Here is an 18012-nt window from a genome sequence, read left to right on the forward strand (position 1 = left end):
CCCGTCACCCGTCATTTTCGCTTGGCCAACCACTCTACCTCAGACATTACCGTCTTCGGTCTTGCCTAACACAATGGATCCGCCAACACTAGATTCCGCCTGGAGCAGCGTTACATTTTTACTCTACATTACTAAACCCCTTCCTCTCAATGACTGTCCCTACAATTGTCCTTAAAAAATAACATTTTACCCTGTCTTAGTTTTACTCATTTATTTATTTTTATTCAATTTTTATATCTTTTATCGTTTATTTATCGATTTTTCATATTTTATTCTTTTATTCAGTTATTCATTTTCGTTTTTTTTTTATTCGTTTATTTCTGTTTGTGTTGTATTTGTTTATTTTTATCCTTTAAATTTTTATTATTTTTTATTACTATTTTAAAAAATTTATTTTTGTCACTGATTTGTTCATATAACCTTTTCCCTTTAAGGGTTTTATTTTACCAGTTCCTACTTATCACTTGTATTATTTGTACTATTTATTATTTGTATTAATTTTTATGTCTCATATTCCTAAATCACACACCACACAACACACAACACACACCACACACCACACACCACACAACACACACCACACAACACACACCACATACCACCCCTTCTCCCTCTCACGCAAGCATTATAAGTTCAGGTTTATACCTGTAATTATTAGGGCACTGGGATATGTAACACACTGCCTAAGTACCAATCTTGAGAAATTAGGCTTCTCAAAACGAGAAAGGAGAAAGCTGATTCGGAGACTGCTGATCCAATCCGTCACTGGAACTGTAAAATTTACCAGAAATTTATCATTTATGTATATATAAAGAAGTCTAGATATGCAACTATATGCATGAGAATACTTATATAAACACTTATACTTATACACATACTTATATAAACATATATATACATACATATTCTCACACATGCGTATGTATGTGTATGTGTGTATGCATGTGTGTGTATATAGACAACTTCTTCATGTTGTTGACCTAGTTATATTTTATTTGCAATGGGAATAGCTTCCTATCACATTTTCCTTCAAACTAATTGCTATTCACTGTGGCATCATCTCTTGGGGTTTGTTCAAAATAGCGAAGTTGCCTTAGGTTTTCAGAAGTATTAGTTTTAGAATAAAATTGTTGGTTCTTCTTTCCATGCAATATTCCAGAGTTTAATACAAGCGTTGAAATTTCAAAATCTTATCATCTGTTTTTAGGGTTCATGTCTCTCTGCAACAAACGGTTATTGACCAAGCCAGCTTGGTATTAATGCTTATCGATCTACCTAGCAAGATGTTCCAAATTTCTGTAGTAGACGTGATTGCCATTACTAACCTTTGCCAGATTTCCTTATCGTATTCGTTTGTGTCAATTAGTTCTGTGCCAAGAGGCAAGGTTGGACACTTGTTCGGTCTTAATGTTCTCGAGTTACTGAATTCATCAAACACCAATATTACAGAGTAGTATTTGCAGGTCTTCTGTTACGCTAACAGGACTGTGTCGTTTGCGTATCTTAAGTGTTTGTAATGCTGTGTGTGTTGTCTACAGTGGGAACAGAGACAGTTTTCTCTATGAAGGCCTGTTTTAGTCTATCCACTGATATAGTGTCTTTACGACCATCAAAGTCTATAACGAAAAATTTATCCGTGCGTGAAAGAAAATGGAAATGATCTGCATCGTTGCGCACAAAACTTGAGTCCAAGAAGTAAAGCCTACTTCAAGGCAGGGCTAGAAATGCAATTGTCAAGTAGTTAAGAGGTTTTAAACAGGAGCGATATATTCAAAATTGGTAAAACTAAAAATTGTCAAGGATAAATTAGATTTATCATTGTTACTGAATATATTAGTGTTATTTAATTTCTGAATGGTTTTGCTGCTGTTTGTTTATGTAGTTTGATTTCTTTATCTATCAGTTTCTACTAAGATAAAGACACGAGTAAAATTAATAATGGAGAAACGAAAATAAAACATTGGAAACAGCAACGCCGCCATAACTTACGTGGAAACCATGAGCGTGCTTTCAAGGGAGACTTGAAAGTTAACGTAAGTTCGTAATCATGTAAAATAGAGTAAATATAACAAATAATCCAGAATCCTTGTCCGGTACCGGATCGATCCCAAAATCTAATTAGTTCGTGCCAGTCACGAGGCCAAACATCCCCGAAAGTTTCATCCGAATCCATCCAGCGGTTCTTGAGATATCTTGTCCACGGACAAACAAACAAACACAACTGAATACAACACCCCCGCCTTTGCTAAAGTTATAATGCAATTCCTGGAAAGAGCAAAATGATTTCGCCGCATTAGAAATATTTAGCCCTGCTGTGAAATAATTTCAGGGTTTAAAACATAAATGTAAATTTTAAAAAAAGCAATAACTGATGTATAGAACTGTATTAATTGATCCGTCACCAGCGAGAGAAGGTTGTCTTGGTTACTAAACCAAAGTGACTTTTTCACCATGCTCTAATGATTCTGTTCCGCTACTACTGCCATCATTTCTTCATTTCTTTATCATCAATCTTACCCAGCTTTATTTTTACACTTCTCTACTACTGCTACTAACTGTTTTATACCCTTATTTTTTTTTTCAATGTTTCTCCAGCGTCGCTGATACAGTCATTACAACTACCAACAGCCAACACCATCATAACTTCCACCACACAGCCTACACTAGCCTCACACATTGATGGGTTTCATGTGGAAAACATTTCTCCAGTTGAAATATAATGCAAACAGTTTCACAATTCCGATATATATACATATGCATGTATATATATTCACTTTACATATAAATGTGTGTGTGTGTGTGTGTGAGAGAGAGAGAGAGAGAGAGAGCGCGCACGTGTGCATATATAAACAGAAAGTGAGAGAGATGAGACAGAGAGAGGGGAGGAGGAGCTTGGTCTGAGAGAAAACTAGAAGAGGAAGAGAGAGAGAAAGATACAGCGTTGTTTACCTAACAGAAATTTGTTTATACAAATTGGTTTATACAATTGTGGGCTGATTTGCATTTACATTTATATCTTGCATAGAGTTTCGGCATCATTAACAATTTTGATGAAGTGAATTCTATTTGAGCTGACAATGATACATTTAAGAAAGCACGAACGTTTGATGTCCCTTAAAGTTTCGGGGCCATATGTGTAGTTAAATGAAACTTAATATAACTCTGCTTATGGCGGCGATATGGCAGAATCGTTAGCACGCCGGGCAAAATGTTTAGCGGCATTTCTTCTGTCTTTACATTCTAAGTTCAAATTCCGCCGAGGTCGACTTTGTCTTTCATCTTTTTGAGGTCGATAAAGTAAGTACCAGTTGAATACTGGAATCTATGTAACTGACTTTCTACCACCATCGAAATTGCTGGCCTGGGCAGCTTACAAGTTCAAACATCTGCTTTCTTGTGTTCTTGTAGTGACCAGTTCAGAAGTAGAAACATGGGCGTGAGTACAGGCACTGCAACGGTGTTGTGAACAATATGCTTATTGTAAGCTGAGAGTTTTGATGACCGTATTCTCTTTATTCTTTACTCGCATTCCTTGTCCTCTTCTTATTTATGGGTCCATCATATCTGATTTTCTCATCCTGTCCAAAATGCCTTTAATTGTCACCTGACAGTAGACTTTGTATTGTCAAGCCATTTAGTTTTAGGTTTTCAGAGGAGGGTACAACTTTCCATGTTTTATTGTCAAAAATGCATATTTGGACTCACCAAATTCCATTCCAGTATCTATAGGAAGTTAAGCATTGTGGTCTAGTTGGTTTTTATGTGATTGATATTTGGCCCATACAGTTCAGGTCGTCGGCAAAGAAAATATGCTTGACTGGCTGGCTGGCTGGCTGGCTGGCTGGCTAGCTGGCTGGCTGGCTGGCTGGCTGGCTGGCTGGATGGATGGATGGATGGATGGATGGATGGATGGATGGATGGATGGATGGATGGCTGTATTGATGGATGGATGGATGGATGGATGGGGTGAGTTCCGAAAAGAAACCGATCTTCATAAAAAGTGATTGATCTAACTAAAATTCAATCAGCAATGCCGCTTTCGAAGTATTTCTCTCCCCTATTGATAGCCCACTCCCAACGTCTTCCCAGTTCTGGAACACATTTTCAGTGATAGCGCACAATTCTTGCAACAAATGTCTTCAATCTTATATCATCGGAAATTGGCGACCTCTCTAGTAAAATTTCAACTTTGAGAATAAAACTCCACAGAGATTACTAAGGAGTTCGGGACAGTTGTTCGATGTACAGTGTCTCGTGCCAAATTGTCACAAATAAGGAATGAGGCGCTGTCGTAGCGCAGCTCCCACATTTAATTGTCCATGCCTCAATCCTCTTCCTTTGCATGACTTCTTTCAAATTAATCAAGACTTCCAGGTAAAATCTTTATTGATCGCCATACTACGCGAATGACACTCATAATTAACGAGACTCTTCAGATGAAAAAGATATCACCCTCACATTTGAGGATTCTGATGCTCAAATGCAAAAAGGATGTCGGACCACGTTTAACACAATTATGATGAATGACACTATTCCTGTCAAAAAAAAAAACTAATATCGCTTTAACATTTGAGCGACTCCGCGTATTTTTATTTTTATATTTTTTTGCTTGCGGCGATGATATTTGAACCCACCTTGACTGATTTTTGGTTTTGACATTGCACCCACTTTTATTACACTAGAAACTTTTCATTGGCATTTTAAACAATCGAAGAACTCCTAAATGACTATCAGTCGGTTTTCTTTGTGTTTATCTATTGGCATTTCTAGGCACAAATATTCTGCGGTAATAATGCAATTTATTTTAATGTCTTTTTTAAAATCTCGTGGCTCGATCTTTTACATGTACTCACGTCTTCATAAATTTCGCGGAAAATCAGACTACGACTTTCCCAGCATATACTTACTCAATGCGATCGTTGTCCATTTTCATGGAAATTCGCCTAGCTTTGGAATTTTCCTCCGTCGATACCCTTCACGATTTGAAGCCTTGGTGACACTTGTGACATTGCGTCCGACTCGGACAGTCCACTCCATAAACATATTGCATCAATAGAAATGTCTCCCTGTCTTCTCCCCAATTTAAACAGAATTTCTCACAGAGAAATCGTTCATTGTTCAACTTGTGAAAAATTGCCAAGTACACTAAGCATATCTTCATTCTAGCATCAATAACTAACAAACACGATGTGATATGACTATTATTAGGTCAAAGGTCGAGCTCACCTATAGACAGCATATATATATGTGGCCACATTCACTGGCAGCTGCGCTGTTTTAAAAGTTCGTTTTGATTGAGGATAGACCTCGTATATTCAAATGAAGCAAAAAGTATTTACAAGTTACTCACTCATACTCGTGTGAGAAGTCGCCACTAGCATAACTGAAGTCATCCACGACCTAACTGTCTTTCTCGGTGCTAATGTCTAACCACTTCCTCAAGAAACCTCGTATATAGTTTTTGCTAACCACCTCTATTTGATTGTTCTACAAAATCTACTTTCTTTTCGATCGGCACATCATTTCTATATTCTCCCCTCAATTTATTGGCTATTCGAAGAGCTGTGTAATTCATATTCCCGCAGGAAACATGGCTTCTGGACTCGTTCTTCTTTTTATTGTTCTTTTTCTTTCATTGTTGTTTCCCACGTCTATTTGCAATTCTCTCCAGCTTCCAGCTTCAGCGCATTATCAATAGACTATATGACTGTAGCAATTTTCTGGTTGTTAGCTCCAAACAGGGAGGGCGAGGCCAGTTTTTCGAGGTTTGGAAGCAGCAGTTTTTGAATTCCATTATTGTCATTGCTGACTCTACTGTCGTCTACCACACACTCTCTCTCTCTTTCTCTCCCTTTCTTTCTTTCTTTCTTTCTTTCTTTCTTTCTTTCTATCTATCTATCTTTCTCTCTTTCTCTCGCTCTCTCTCTCTCTCTCTCTCTCTCTCTCTCTCTCTCTCTCTCTCTCTCTCTCTCTCTCTCTCTCTCTCTTTCTACTTTCTCAGTTTCTCTTGGTTCTCTGGGCAGAAAGCTCTTGGTGTCGCTTAGTTTCACGGATTTCTCCTCACTCCACCTATCAGTCTAACGGCTTTTCTTTCTGCGCCTCCTTTGGAGTACAACTCCACAGTAACTTTGTTGTGTTCGAGTGTCATTAGGACTTAGATGTCCATTTTTGCGCCACCAGACAATATGCCTGTGCTCTACCGCAAATGTGACGACCAGCTGCTGGTCAACATTCTTACCAATGACCTTGGATTTGACCCGTGTATTCCACCAACCAGCCAGTGAAAAGTGGCTCGATGTGGGTCCTAAAGATCGGGAATACATTTCCATATTCCAACCCCGACTGATGGAAGTGACAACGTTCTACACATCAACCAAGACCTCCTTCAACTGTGCTTTTTGATAGCATATAAGGCATATGAAAACCCTTTTAATTTTGGGCAAGCCAGAGATATGTTATCTTTTTCCTTGTACGTTCGAGTATATAGTACTCAGGCAAAAGGTATTATTTTTCATAAAAAATATTTCTCGTGTATATTTGTCCGAAGCCGACGTATGTCTCCGTAACTCGCCGTGATAGCAAAACTACTGCTATTACTACTCACAGCATTAGCAAATTTTTTTTTTTTTTTTTCGTTTCTCGTAGGTTTGAACGCTTGCCGTATCTCTTGTTCAGTTTTACTCATTCACTGGGATTTTTCTGTTTATCGTTCTTGAATTCTGATTTAATGTTTTCACATAATTTTGCTTTAGGGGCGTGATCGTGCTCCATGTTTGCAGTAAATACCACTCACAATTATTACAGAAAAGAAACCATAAAAAAATAATAAAATACGAGTAAACGACTGCTTACAAATATTGACTATAAAAAGAGCAAACCTTATCTTCCCACCCAAACTAAATGGAGTCACGATGTCAGTGTTCAAAAGCTTTCTATCAACAAAATAATCTAACGAAATTTTCCCCTTTAATTACAACGTAGTAAATACGAGCTGTACTTGACAAGTCCGTTCACCTTAAATATAACAACTACATCAATGGAACAAACATTACCATTACGACGACTAATAATAATAATAATAATAATAATAATAACAATAAGGCCTTCGTAGAGAAAACTGTCCCTGTTCCCACTGCAAACGACGACACACAGCATTACAAACACGGCCCGCACATCCACCTTCACATTCCATGACTACCATTGAGATCGATCAGGTACCGGACAAGGATTCTGGATTATTTTGAGAACAGTCGGGTTCATTTTTAGTATTCTCGTTTGTGAGAGCAATAGAGTTTATTTAAGATATTCTCGTTTTAAAAATCATTTCCGGCTAATCGTTGAGAGGACGTTGGTGCTGCCTTGGCGGAGGTTTGCGCTCTCTGAGTGCTCTTGTTGTTGTTGTTATTATTATTATTATTATTATTATTATTATTATTATTATTATTATTATTATTATTATGATCCGATTGAATTTCATTTTATTTCATCTTCTTACCGGATCTCAACCAGAGACCTAAGGCACGTATATATTAGATAGAGAGAAACTTCCTGAGAATGTGGGCGATTGATGTCAACACAATTTTTTGAGTCTCCTACATTGTTGGTTTCCAAGGGATCTGGTCAAAAAACTTGTCACTACGTTTCTTGGTCATTCCCAAGGCTCCTACAACAACACGTCCTAGATATCTCAATCGCAAGGTCTTTATATTTCGACAGTTTTTCAAATTCCTTTGCTGAGCGGTTTCTATCAGTAGGTACTGTCATTTCAATGAACAGTCATGTTCTTTGTTTTAGGTCTCTGATGACGATATCTGATCTGTTATCATTTATTTGCTTGTGTGTATGTATCCCATTAAGGTGGTGAGCTGGCAGAATCGTTAGCACACTGGACGAAATGCTTAGCAGTATTTCGCCCGTTGCTCCATTCTGAGTTCAAATTCTGCCGAGATTGACTTTACCATTCATCCTTTCGGGGTCGATAAAATAAGTACCAGCTGAACACTGGGGTCAATGTAATCGACTCATTCCCTCCTACAGACTTGCTGCCCTTGTGGCAAAATTTGAAACCATTGTTGTTGTTGTTCATACTATTTCTAGATAAACACAAGATTATAAAATTAGGACTCAGGGAGTGACCGATTATATTGACTCCAGTATTTGGCTGATGCTTTATCGACCCCGGAAGAGTCAAATGCAAAAGTGACTAGGCAAGATTTGAGTTCAAAACGTAGAAAAGAAGATCGTGTGATCAGCTGGTAATCACATACGATAGCCACAACAAAATAATAGTAAATACAGCTGTATGTCATTGAATTATGACTAATCATGAAAAACGATCAAATAAGGAGGTAGGTGTCCTGTTTAGGCACAGAGCCACAGGTAGGAATGATATTGTGTGGTTAAAGGACGGATGAATATCAAGTGACAGAATAAGAATTACTAATGTATTATATGTAATTTATGGGATAGGTCAATGTGCCTGTGACTAATGGCTATTTTACCCCAAATATTCTTTATAGCCATTCACACGCACCAAATCCGGGACGTATTTTTTACTTTAAAAATCATTTGGAAATTTTAAGCAATGCGCAGAGCATTCGAATGAAACCTCATTTGTCATTAATAATTGCATGAGCGACCAATCTTTAAGTGTATATTTTGCGTTGTTGCATATATACCTACAACCGATTTGTGTTCACGCAAACGACCTAACACTCATGAAAATGGATGGCAATTTTCTGTTATTAGAAAAAGAGGATATTTATATTTATTCCACATTGAAGAATTTATAAGTTATAGCAATGAAACAGAAGTGACTCCATGATGAAATACTTACTTATGTTTTACCCGAAATCTCGAAATGCTGCTTCACAATTTCCTGCTGTCGTTTCTGAAATTAAAACCTGTTCTAACAAAAAAAAAGGATGGATGCTCACAAGTGGAACGCTTTTAACCATCGGTCTACTCGATCAGCGTTTACCAAGAGCTAAAGAACAGCTCGAAACCCTGTTCCAATGTAGGAACTAGTATTTAGTTATATTTTATCATGTATTCTTACTAATTGTGATTCTCCACTAAGATCATTCAATATTTATGCTCACTGTATTTATAGATAATAGAAAGCAATTATTTACACCGGATAGTAGTTAAGTGGAATAATAAGAAACTTTGTGTCAAATAATGTTAGTAACGAAAACATTTGCGAAATTCTTTATTAATGTGGTGACTGTGTTAGATGTAATTGTATTACATATCGGCAGCAGAATATTAGCTGAACGATAGCAAACAGAATGAAAACAATGGAGTGTTAAACAATATTCACCAGCTTTTGTGGATTTCGTGCCACTCATCAAATTTTCTATTTAATGTATTTCAAACTAATGACACTGGACGAGTGAATAACACTTCCGAATCCTGGTTCACTGACTATAAGTTCGCATGCCTATTCCTGAGTTGAGCTATGATCCTTGATACCCTTGATACAGGTTTTCAGACTGAAACAGCGCCACAAACAAACAAAGTAGATATTTGATCATTATAAAGATATAACGACATCGCGGTACAAATACTTCTTATGTTTCTATCATGAAGAGACAAAAGCCAATTGCACTCCTCTTTCTTGATGTACAGAATATTGGTTTCAAATTTTGGCTAAAGGCCAGCAATTGCGAGGGAGGGCGTAACCGGTACTTATTTTATTGACCCCGAACGATGAAAGGCAAATTCAACCTCGGTGGAATTTGAACTCAGAATGTAAAGACGGATGAAATGCCGCTAAGCATTTTATCCGGCACAGTAACGATTCTGCCAGCTCACCGCCTTCTTAATGTACAGAATGTTGATTTCTAAATTTAGCAGGAGGCACCAAATTCTTCGACAGCAATAATTCGCCTATCACCACCCAATATGCCACAACTATCAATGATTATTGACCTTTAACATTTGTAAGACTTGGGGGCTAATTATCTGCGAAGTGCCATCATTTCAGATGCGTGGACTTGGAACCAGGGGAAAGTAAATGTATTGCTCCACAAGGTCACCCGACAACCGTGTTGTTAATCGAACTAATGACCTTATGTTTGTGAGTATAACATGAAGTTAGGCTGTTAGGCTCACGTTTCAAATTTTGCTGATGCTTATTTTAGATCAGAACGGAAAAAATATGTATCTAAGTACTGAAAACATTTTGTATCACCATACTGCTAGCATTGGTCCACGCGCATTAACATTTCAAAAATGAACTTCATTCAAGTTTTTGTTTTTTTTTCCTTTTCTCAAATGGTTAACTGATTAAGTTAAGAAGGATATAATTTTGACAGACTTGTGATACTGAAGTGACTGTCTATCGATTTACTACTTGAAGATATTTACTTCTTGGATAAAATCTTATCAACTTCCGAGTCAATGTGGGAACAGCAGGTTCCCTCAGTATTTTATGTTATCTAATAGCAGTCAAATTTCCTTGAAATTTTTTAAGTATGGAATGACACATTTATAAAGTGTCCGGAGAAGGATAGGATGGTCACAAATAAGACAACTTTCACATAGCTTTGTTCTATGAAAACTGATTTGAGGTTTAACAATAATTACAACAAATCTAGTGAGAGCGGGGGTAGAGAACGTGAGAGGTAGTGCAATATTTGTATACCTGTTGTATTTCTCAATATTCACGTCAACCCTATAAACATCGTTAATAGCCGACACATGTCGACACTTTTTCCATTCACTCCTGAGTATTAAAAAAAATTACGTGCGTTCTTTTTTTCTTTCGAAGTTATCAATGTGAGCTCGATAATCTTATTACAATTTATACTTGGGTATCTAATATGCCAATTTTTCTTGGGCAATGGAACTTGATTTACAACATAGGAGAGACACCATGTCAATTTATTGTAATAAATTTAGCTGTATGTTGTAGGTGTGGATCCTGTGCTGCAATAAAAATCATTCGGTCACGGCTGTGAGTTATGCGCTTCTCAACCGCTGCTGAGATTCTTCTCCGTTTTAATCTTATCAGATATTAGTCTTGTAGGCTGTTTTCTTGCAACCGTCTAAGATAGAAATTTCTATCTTAGTTTTTTTTTAACAAATTTTGTTGTTATTTAGGCATTCTCTTCACATCGATCTGTTACCTTAGCCTCTCTTTTATATTTATTGGCTTCCTTGAGAACAAGTTTCTGTTCTGTTCATGTTTTATAATTATTTGTGCTTGTTTTCTTTATCCTTTACTGGATAATTTTGTAGTCCTATGATAGATTATCATAATTTTCGTGATTGTGAAGGCTCTTCCTTCTTCTATTCGTAGTAAATATAAGTTTGCTGAGGGGAGCTTTAGAAAAAATGCATTGCTCTTGATGTACTGAGTTCAAATTCCGCCAAGATCAACTTGGCCTTTCATATTTCTGGGGTCGATGAAATAAATTGCCAGTCAAGTATCGACAACACTCTTGTTTCAAACGTGCTAGCCGTGTGCCCTAAATTAGAAACGATTGTTTTTTGTTTTGTTTTTTCTTGCTTTCTTGCCCGGTCTTGTTAATTCATTTAGTGTCCAGGCAAGAATATCATAACTATAACTTATTAATGAAGCAACTAATGTATCGATTCCTAATATTCTATTCATAATATTAAATGTTTAAAGTACTAACTTTATGTCTGTAAAATCTTTTGTTGAGTTTGTGCGTTGTACTCAGTGAAGTTCATTAAATCCTTAGTATGCGTAAGTCTATGCTTAGAATTCTCATGCCATTCATTCTTTATCTAACATTGTATTAGTGGTATTCATTCATTCTTGTTCTTTCGAACTCGCTTTAGCATATTCTTCTAAACCGAATTCCATATAATTTATTCTACTGTCTCTTCTGGGTTGTAACTTGAGGTCATCCAGATATAAAGGATAGTTTATTGTTCCTCCCATCGCATTTATATTCGAATCCAGTTTGTTTAACATGTTAGCTAGAGATACTAAAAGGAAAGAAATAGATAGAAGGAATCTCTTTGAAATATTCATCTAAGATATTTCGTTCTTAAAAGAAATTCGCTTTCAAAATTCCCTTTTCCTTGTTGTACCTGCAGAATTGTTTATTCATGATATGTTTGATGTATATAAACAAAAACACTTGCATTACGGGCTCGCAAACTCTTCTGTCTAAAGAGAATTCTTTTACCATCACCCATCCCCACCATCCGTTATTTATCTTTATCATGTGACTCTACCCATCCCTTTCGTGCCATGTGTTCTAACTAACTCACTTTGGCAGATTTTACCTGTTTTTTTTTACACCTCACCTCTGTGGAATTTACTACTTCTTCACATCCAGCGTATGTTTTTAAAAGAAAGTCTTTTTCTTTCTTCCGAGAGAAACGCTTTATACTCTGGTTAACCAGTACTATTCTATCGCAATCCTCTTGCGTCACCCAGCTTCCTTTACAAGTTACTCTCCATACATAGGACACTCCTACCACAAATGCGTTGTGATTTTTTAAATAATTTTTCTCCGCTTACAGAACGCGTAAATTTTTATTTTAGTGTTTTATAGTAATTAATTTATCTCCAATTTTTCTTTTATTTTCCTCACTCCTCTAGTCGCTTTGAGCGCGCACCTTTTTCTCATTTTCGCTTCTCTTATTCATACCTTCCTTCCATGTAACAGCGTCTCACACCCACATTCTTGAACCCACTTCCGTCAAACACTCTATTCGCGCCTGCTTCCACCACCTCAATTCCACGCTTTCCTTACACACGCACACACGCACACACCAAAACCTCACAACCTCATTTATCCGCTCCACAATATTTCTGCACTTGTAAACCTCTTCTCAAGAATATATATACACCAAAAAAAAAAAAAAACAAATACACACCCCTCTCACATATACCCCTCTCTAAATACGGTTAGACTTTACCTGAAGGCATTTCTATTGTTTGCCATGCCACTTAAAACTACAACGTCAATCCAAGAGGTTTTATAGCTATAAAGCTATAAGATAGCATTCTAAAAACATTGTATCTATCTTGTTTATGCATACACGCGTGTGCGTATGTGTATCTGTCTGTCTGTCTGTGTGCGTGTATACGTATGCGTTACCAATGACGAGGAAACTTAAAACTAGTAGCGAAAGCATTGTACATTGTAATACCAAGATACGTCATGTTCGTTAATGAGTGACAGCTGTAAATGTTCATACATACATATATACATACATTTACATATATACCAATAATAATTGGTGCAATAAGTTTTGTGAATAAATGCCTAAGTGATAATCTGGAAAAGTTGGAGTTTCTAGAAAAGGAAATCAATATGCAAACTGTAAGCAGCGCAGTTAATATATGCGTGACTTTTCCCATGGTGAGAGTGCGAATGGTTCTTGTTAGCTGCATTCCAGCGATAAAGCTTTATGTCTTATGTTAAAAGCCGACTATTTCCTTACAAGAAAGACTTGCATTAATTAAAACAGAAGAGAACACATACATACGTACATACATACATACATACATACATACATACATACATACATACATACATATACACAAGCACACGCGCACACACACACACACACATAAATATATATATCTTTTATTTTTTACTTGTTTCAGTTATTAGACTGTGACCATGCTGGGGCACCGCCTTGAACAATTATTTTAGTCGAATGAATCGACCATAGTACTTATTTTTCGTTAAGCCTAGTACTTATACGGGGACGTAAACACACCAACACCGGTTGTCAAGCAGTGGCGGTAAACTGACAAAAACAGAAACACACACACACACACACACACACACACACACACACACACACACACACACACACACACACACACACACACACACACACATACCCATACGTAAATGTCGAACGACAAGAATGAGTGCCCAACACTGCATTGGCGGATAGAATTTCTTTATTGGTTCCATGTTAAGAAAATCATCATATCCTAACAATTTTTCGTCTCCATTTTGGCTGAAAACATATATATATATATATATATATATATATATATATATATATATATATATATATATATATATATATATATATATATGACGGGCTTCTTTCAGTTTCCGTCTCACAAGGCTTTGGTCGGCCCGTGGCTAATAGTAGAAAACATTTGCCCAAGATACCACTCAGTGAGACTGAACTCGGAATCATGTGGTTGGGAAGCAAGCTTACTTACTGTATAAGGGATAATATTATCAATGAATGAAACAGTCATCTAAATGCTTAAAAGCCCCAGATTAATGTTTTGTTTCCATAGTCAAATATCCTTTAAAATATCCGTAAAAGTCACCACAAACTGCGCTTTCTTGAACACTAGACGTCGATGCACATTTCGAAGGTTAGTTTATTCAACAATATTTCTATTTGGCCTGAAGCCAGGTTGAAAAATTAGCATTAATTCCTAGTCCTGCGAGTAATGCTCGATTAAAAGGCTTGTCGCTTGTGCACAAGTGATAATTCTCTTTCTGCTTCATGTTATGACCATTTGGGGTAATCAGTATTATAGATGTTCTACACTGTAATATTACTCTATACTAGACGTTAATGGAGCAGCCTTTCTACCGATGATAGTCTAGCTACGGAATTGTCAGTGATCCACATTCAACATGAGAGGGAGATATGCGGTTATCTTCTAAAGCGTTTACAACTGCTATAGTGCAATAGTGTATGACGAACGACTCACAAAAAACATGCACAGAAAATTAGCAATGTTTATGCAACCTACATTACAACATTGCTGCATGGTGACAGCTGTTTAGTTTGCTGAGTACTTAGAATGTAAAAATATATAAGTGAGTTCATGGTTGATTGAGTCAAGTGATGTATTTATAAGTACTGTGTGTAAATGAGTTTATTTAACTTGCCGTGTGTGACTGTTTTACGTATAAGAATGTGTGACTATTTTTACATATAAGAGTGCGTGATTATATGTTAATATGTGTATGTGGGTGGGTGTATGTGTGTGTATGCGGTTAAGTGTTTAAGTGCATGTTGAATACATCTGATATAATAAATGAAAATTATAATTTTTAATGATGAAATATATATTCTTTTACTCTTTTACTTGTTTCAGTCATTTGACTGCAGCCATGCTGGAGCACCGCCTTTAGTCGAGCAAATCGACCCCAGATCTTATTCTTTGGAAGCCTAGTACTTATTCTATCGGTCTCTTTTGCCGAACCGCTAAGTTACGGGGACGTAAACTCACCTCCATCGGTTGTCAAGCGATGTTGGTGGGACAAACAGACACACAAACATACACACACACACACACACGCACACGCACACACACACACACACACACACACACACACACACACACACACACACACACACATATATATATATATATATATATATATATATATATATATATATATATATATATATATATATATATATATATATATATATATATGTATATATATATATATATATATATGGGAGAATATACGAAAAAACAACAACAGACGAGGACAGGTGGTGTAAATAACAAAAGAATGTATTAGTTTGACGCTCGGGAATACGGAAAGTCTTTGACGTTTCGAGCTACGCTCTTCAACAGAAAGAATACGGAGACAAGGAGAAAAACACGGAGAAAAAAATTGAATAGCGTTCAGTCAACGGTCAGACGGGGTTCTTTCAGTTTCCGTCTACCAAATCCACTCACAAGGCTTTGGTCGGCCCGAGGCTATAGTAGAAGACACTTTCCCAAGGTGCCACGCAGTGGGAATGAACCAGGAACCATGTGGTTGGTGAGCAAGCTACTTACCACACAGCCACTCCTGCGCCAAGTATCTTTTTATTTGTTGCTTTTTTTTTTTTGTATTTCATTTTTACTATCTGAAGGAATGTCATCTGCTTGACCGGCAAAAATCAAAATGTTTCAGCCACTATCACTCATCCGCGTTAGTCTTCTCTGTCCCTTCTACTTATGGAATTGATTCTTTTCTGAATTTATTGCATAACCCCTTCCACTTCTACCCACGTGTTTTCTGCAAAATTCGTCAATCTGAACATCAACAACATCAATCTGCTTCATCTTGAAAGGAGTGTAAAGGCTTTGTCGATACTACTTCTCTGCCTTGTCAGGTCAGTCTATAATAGAAAGTAAAATAAAAGGCGGTGAGCTGACAGAAACGTTAACACGCCGGGCGAAATGCTTAGCGGTATTTCGTCTGCCACTACGTTCTGAGTTCAAATTCCGCCGAGGTTGACTTTGCCTTTCACCCTTTCGGAGTCGATTAAACAAGTCCCAGTTACGTACTGAGGTCGATATAATCGACCTAATCCGTTTGTCTGTCCTTGTTTGTCCCCTCTGTGTGTAGCCCCTTGTGGGCAGTAGAGAAATAAGAAAGTAAAATTAAAGGAAGAATGCAAGTCTTCTGTCAATAATTGAAATTGCATCGTTCCATTATATTTTGATCGTAAATTATCTTTGAAATAGCTTCTTACGTTGAAACAAGTTTCAAGGAACGGATGAACCTAAATAAAGGATACAACTGAGGCAAGATATGTGAGGGAATGTAATTTGGCAGCTATTTCATGCGAGTCGAGCGACCACGTAAAGACTTCCTTGTTGGATTACGAGTGGGCGTAAGTTTAATGATACGATAAGTAGACCATTGCGTGGTGAGGAGGTAGGAAACAACTTATTAACTATCGTTTTCAGTTATTTTACGTACTCTCTTTGCCTCTCATTCTAACTCTCTCTCCTTTTTCTTTTCTCTTTCTCTCTCTCCTTCTCTCTCCCTCCCTCTCTCTCCTTCTATCAATATATGTATATATATATTTATATATGTATATATGTGTGTATGTATATATATGTGTGTATATATATATATATATATATATATATATATATATATATATATATATATATATATATATATATACACACACATATATCAGATCATTAAGAATAAGAATGAAATGTCTGATTTTGAGCGGAAGTTTATTTTACTTTATCACAACAAAAAGCAATGCAGGTAACCAAAGTAAGCGCCTAAATTATCAACACAATTTTGGCATTTTATCGGTAGCTTATTTATGCCGGCAGCGAAGAATTCTAGGGAGCGAAAGGTGATGAAATCACGAAAGGGTGTTTTTACATTTTCTCCAGATTTAAAGTTTTTCGTTGCAAAAAGTTGTCCCATGCCTGGAAAACGTGATAATCAGTTGGTGCAAGGTCTGGTGAATATAGTGGATGTGAGTACTTCCAAGTTCAGTTCATGTAACTTGAGTAGCGTTCTTTGTGCAACATGTGGCCGAGCATTGTCTTGCAAGAGAATTGGCCTGTCTCTATTGACCAATCTCGGTTGCTTAATTGCAAGTTCACTCATCATTTCATTCAATTGGTTGATGTATACATCCGCTGTAATTGACTTACCAGGTCTCATGAAGCTGTAAGCGGATGACACCAGCGCTGGACCACCAAACAGACACCATTAGCTTCTTTTTTTTTGTGAATATTCTTTTTTTGGACTGTGTTTTAACATTTCATCTCTATCCAACCACCATGCAGAACGCTTGCTATTGAAAAAAAAATCCATTTTTCGTCACACGTAATAATACGACGCAAAAATGGTTCGCTTTTACGCCGCGACAGCAAAGAACAGCAAGTTTCAAGACGACGTGTCATTTGATGCTCGTTCAGTTCGTGTGGTATCCACTTGTCTAGCTTCTTTACCTTGCCGGTTTGTTTCAGATGGTCCAATACAGTTGGAATCGAAACATCAAAACTTGCTACTAACTCACGCATAGTCTGAGATGTATCCGCTTCCACTACAGTTTCCAGCTCATCATTATCCACCTTGGTCTCAGGGCTACCACGGGGGCTGATTTTCAGGAGTAAAGTCACCAGACCGGAACTTCTCAAACCATCGACGTACAGTGCGCTCATTCGCCACGTCTTCACCAAACACCTCATTGATGTTTCGAGCTGTCTGGGATGCATTGGTTCCTCGACGGAATTCATATTCATAAATAACACGAATTTGTTATCTATCCATG

General features: G+C 37.0%; 1 protein-coding gene across 1 annotated transcript in view; it reads right to left on the reverse strand.

Moving 5' to 3' along the window:
• Nucleotides 1-17358: 17358 nt before the first annotated feature.
• Nucleotides 17359-18012, reverse strand: part of LOC149137092 (histone-lysine N-methyltransferase SETMAR-like) — a 7209-nt gene continuing 6555 nt past the window's right edge. The window contains exon 2 of the mRNA XM_089346569.1: nucleotides 17359-18003. Coding sequence (XP_089202695.1) covers nucleotides 17492-18003 — 512 coding nt within the window. The 3' untranslated portion in view covers nucleotides 17359-17491. The remainder of the gene's footprint in view (nucleotides 18004-18012) is intronic.

This window comes from Octopus bimaculoides, chromosome 2, assembly GCF_046866305.1.
Source record: "Octopus bimaculoides isolate indiv1 chromosome 2, ASM4686630v1, whole genome shotgun sequence".
Taxonomy (NCBI): domain Eukaryota; kingdom Metazoa; phylum Mollusca; class Cephalopoda; order Octopoda; family Octopodidae; genus Octopus; species Octopus bimaculoides.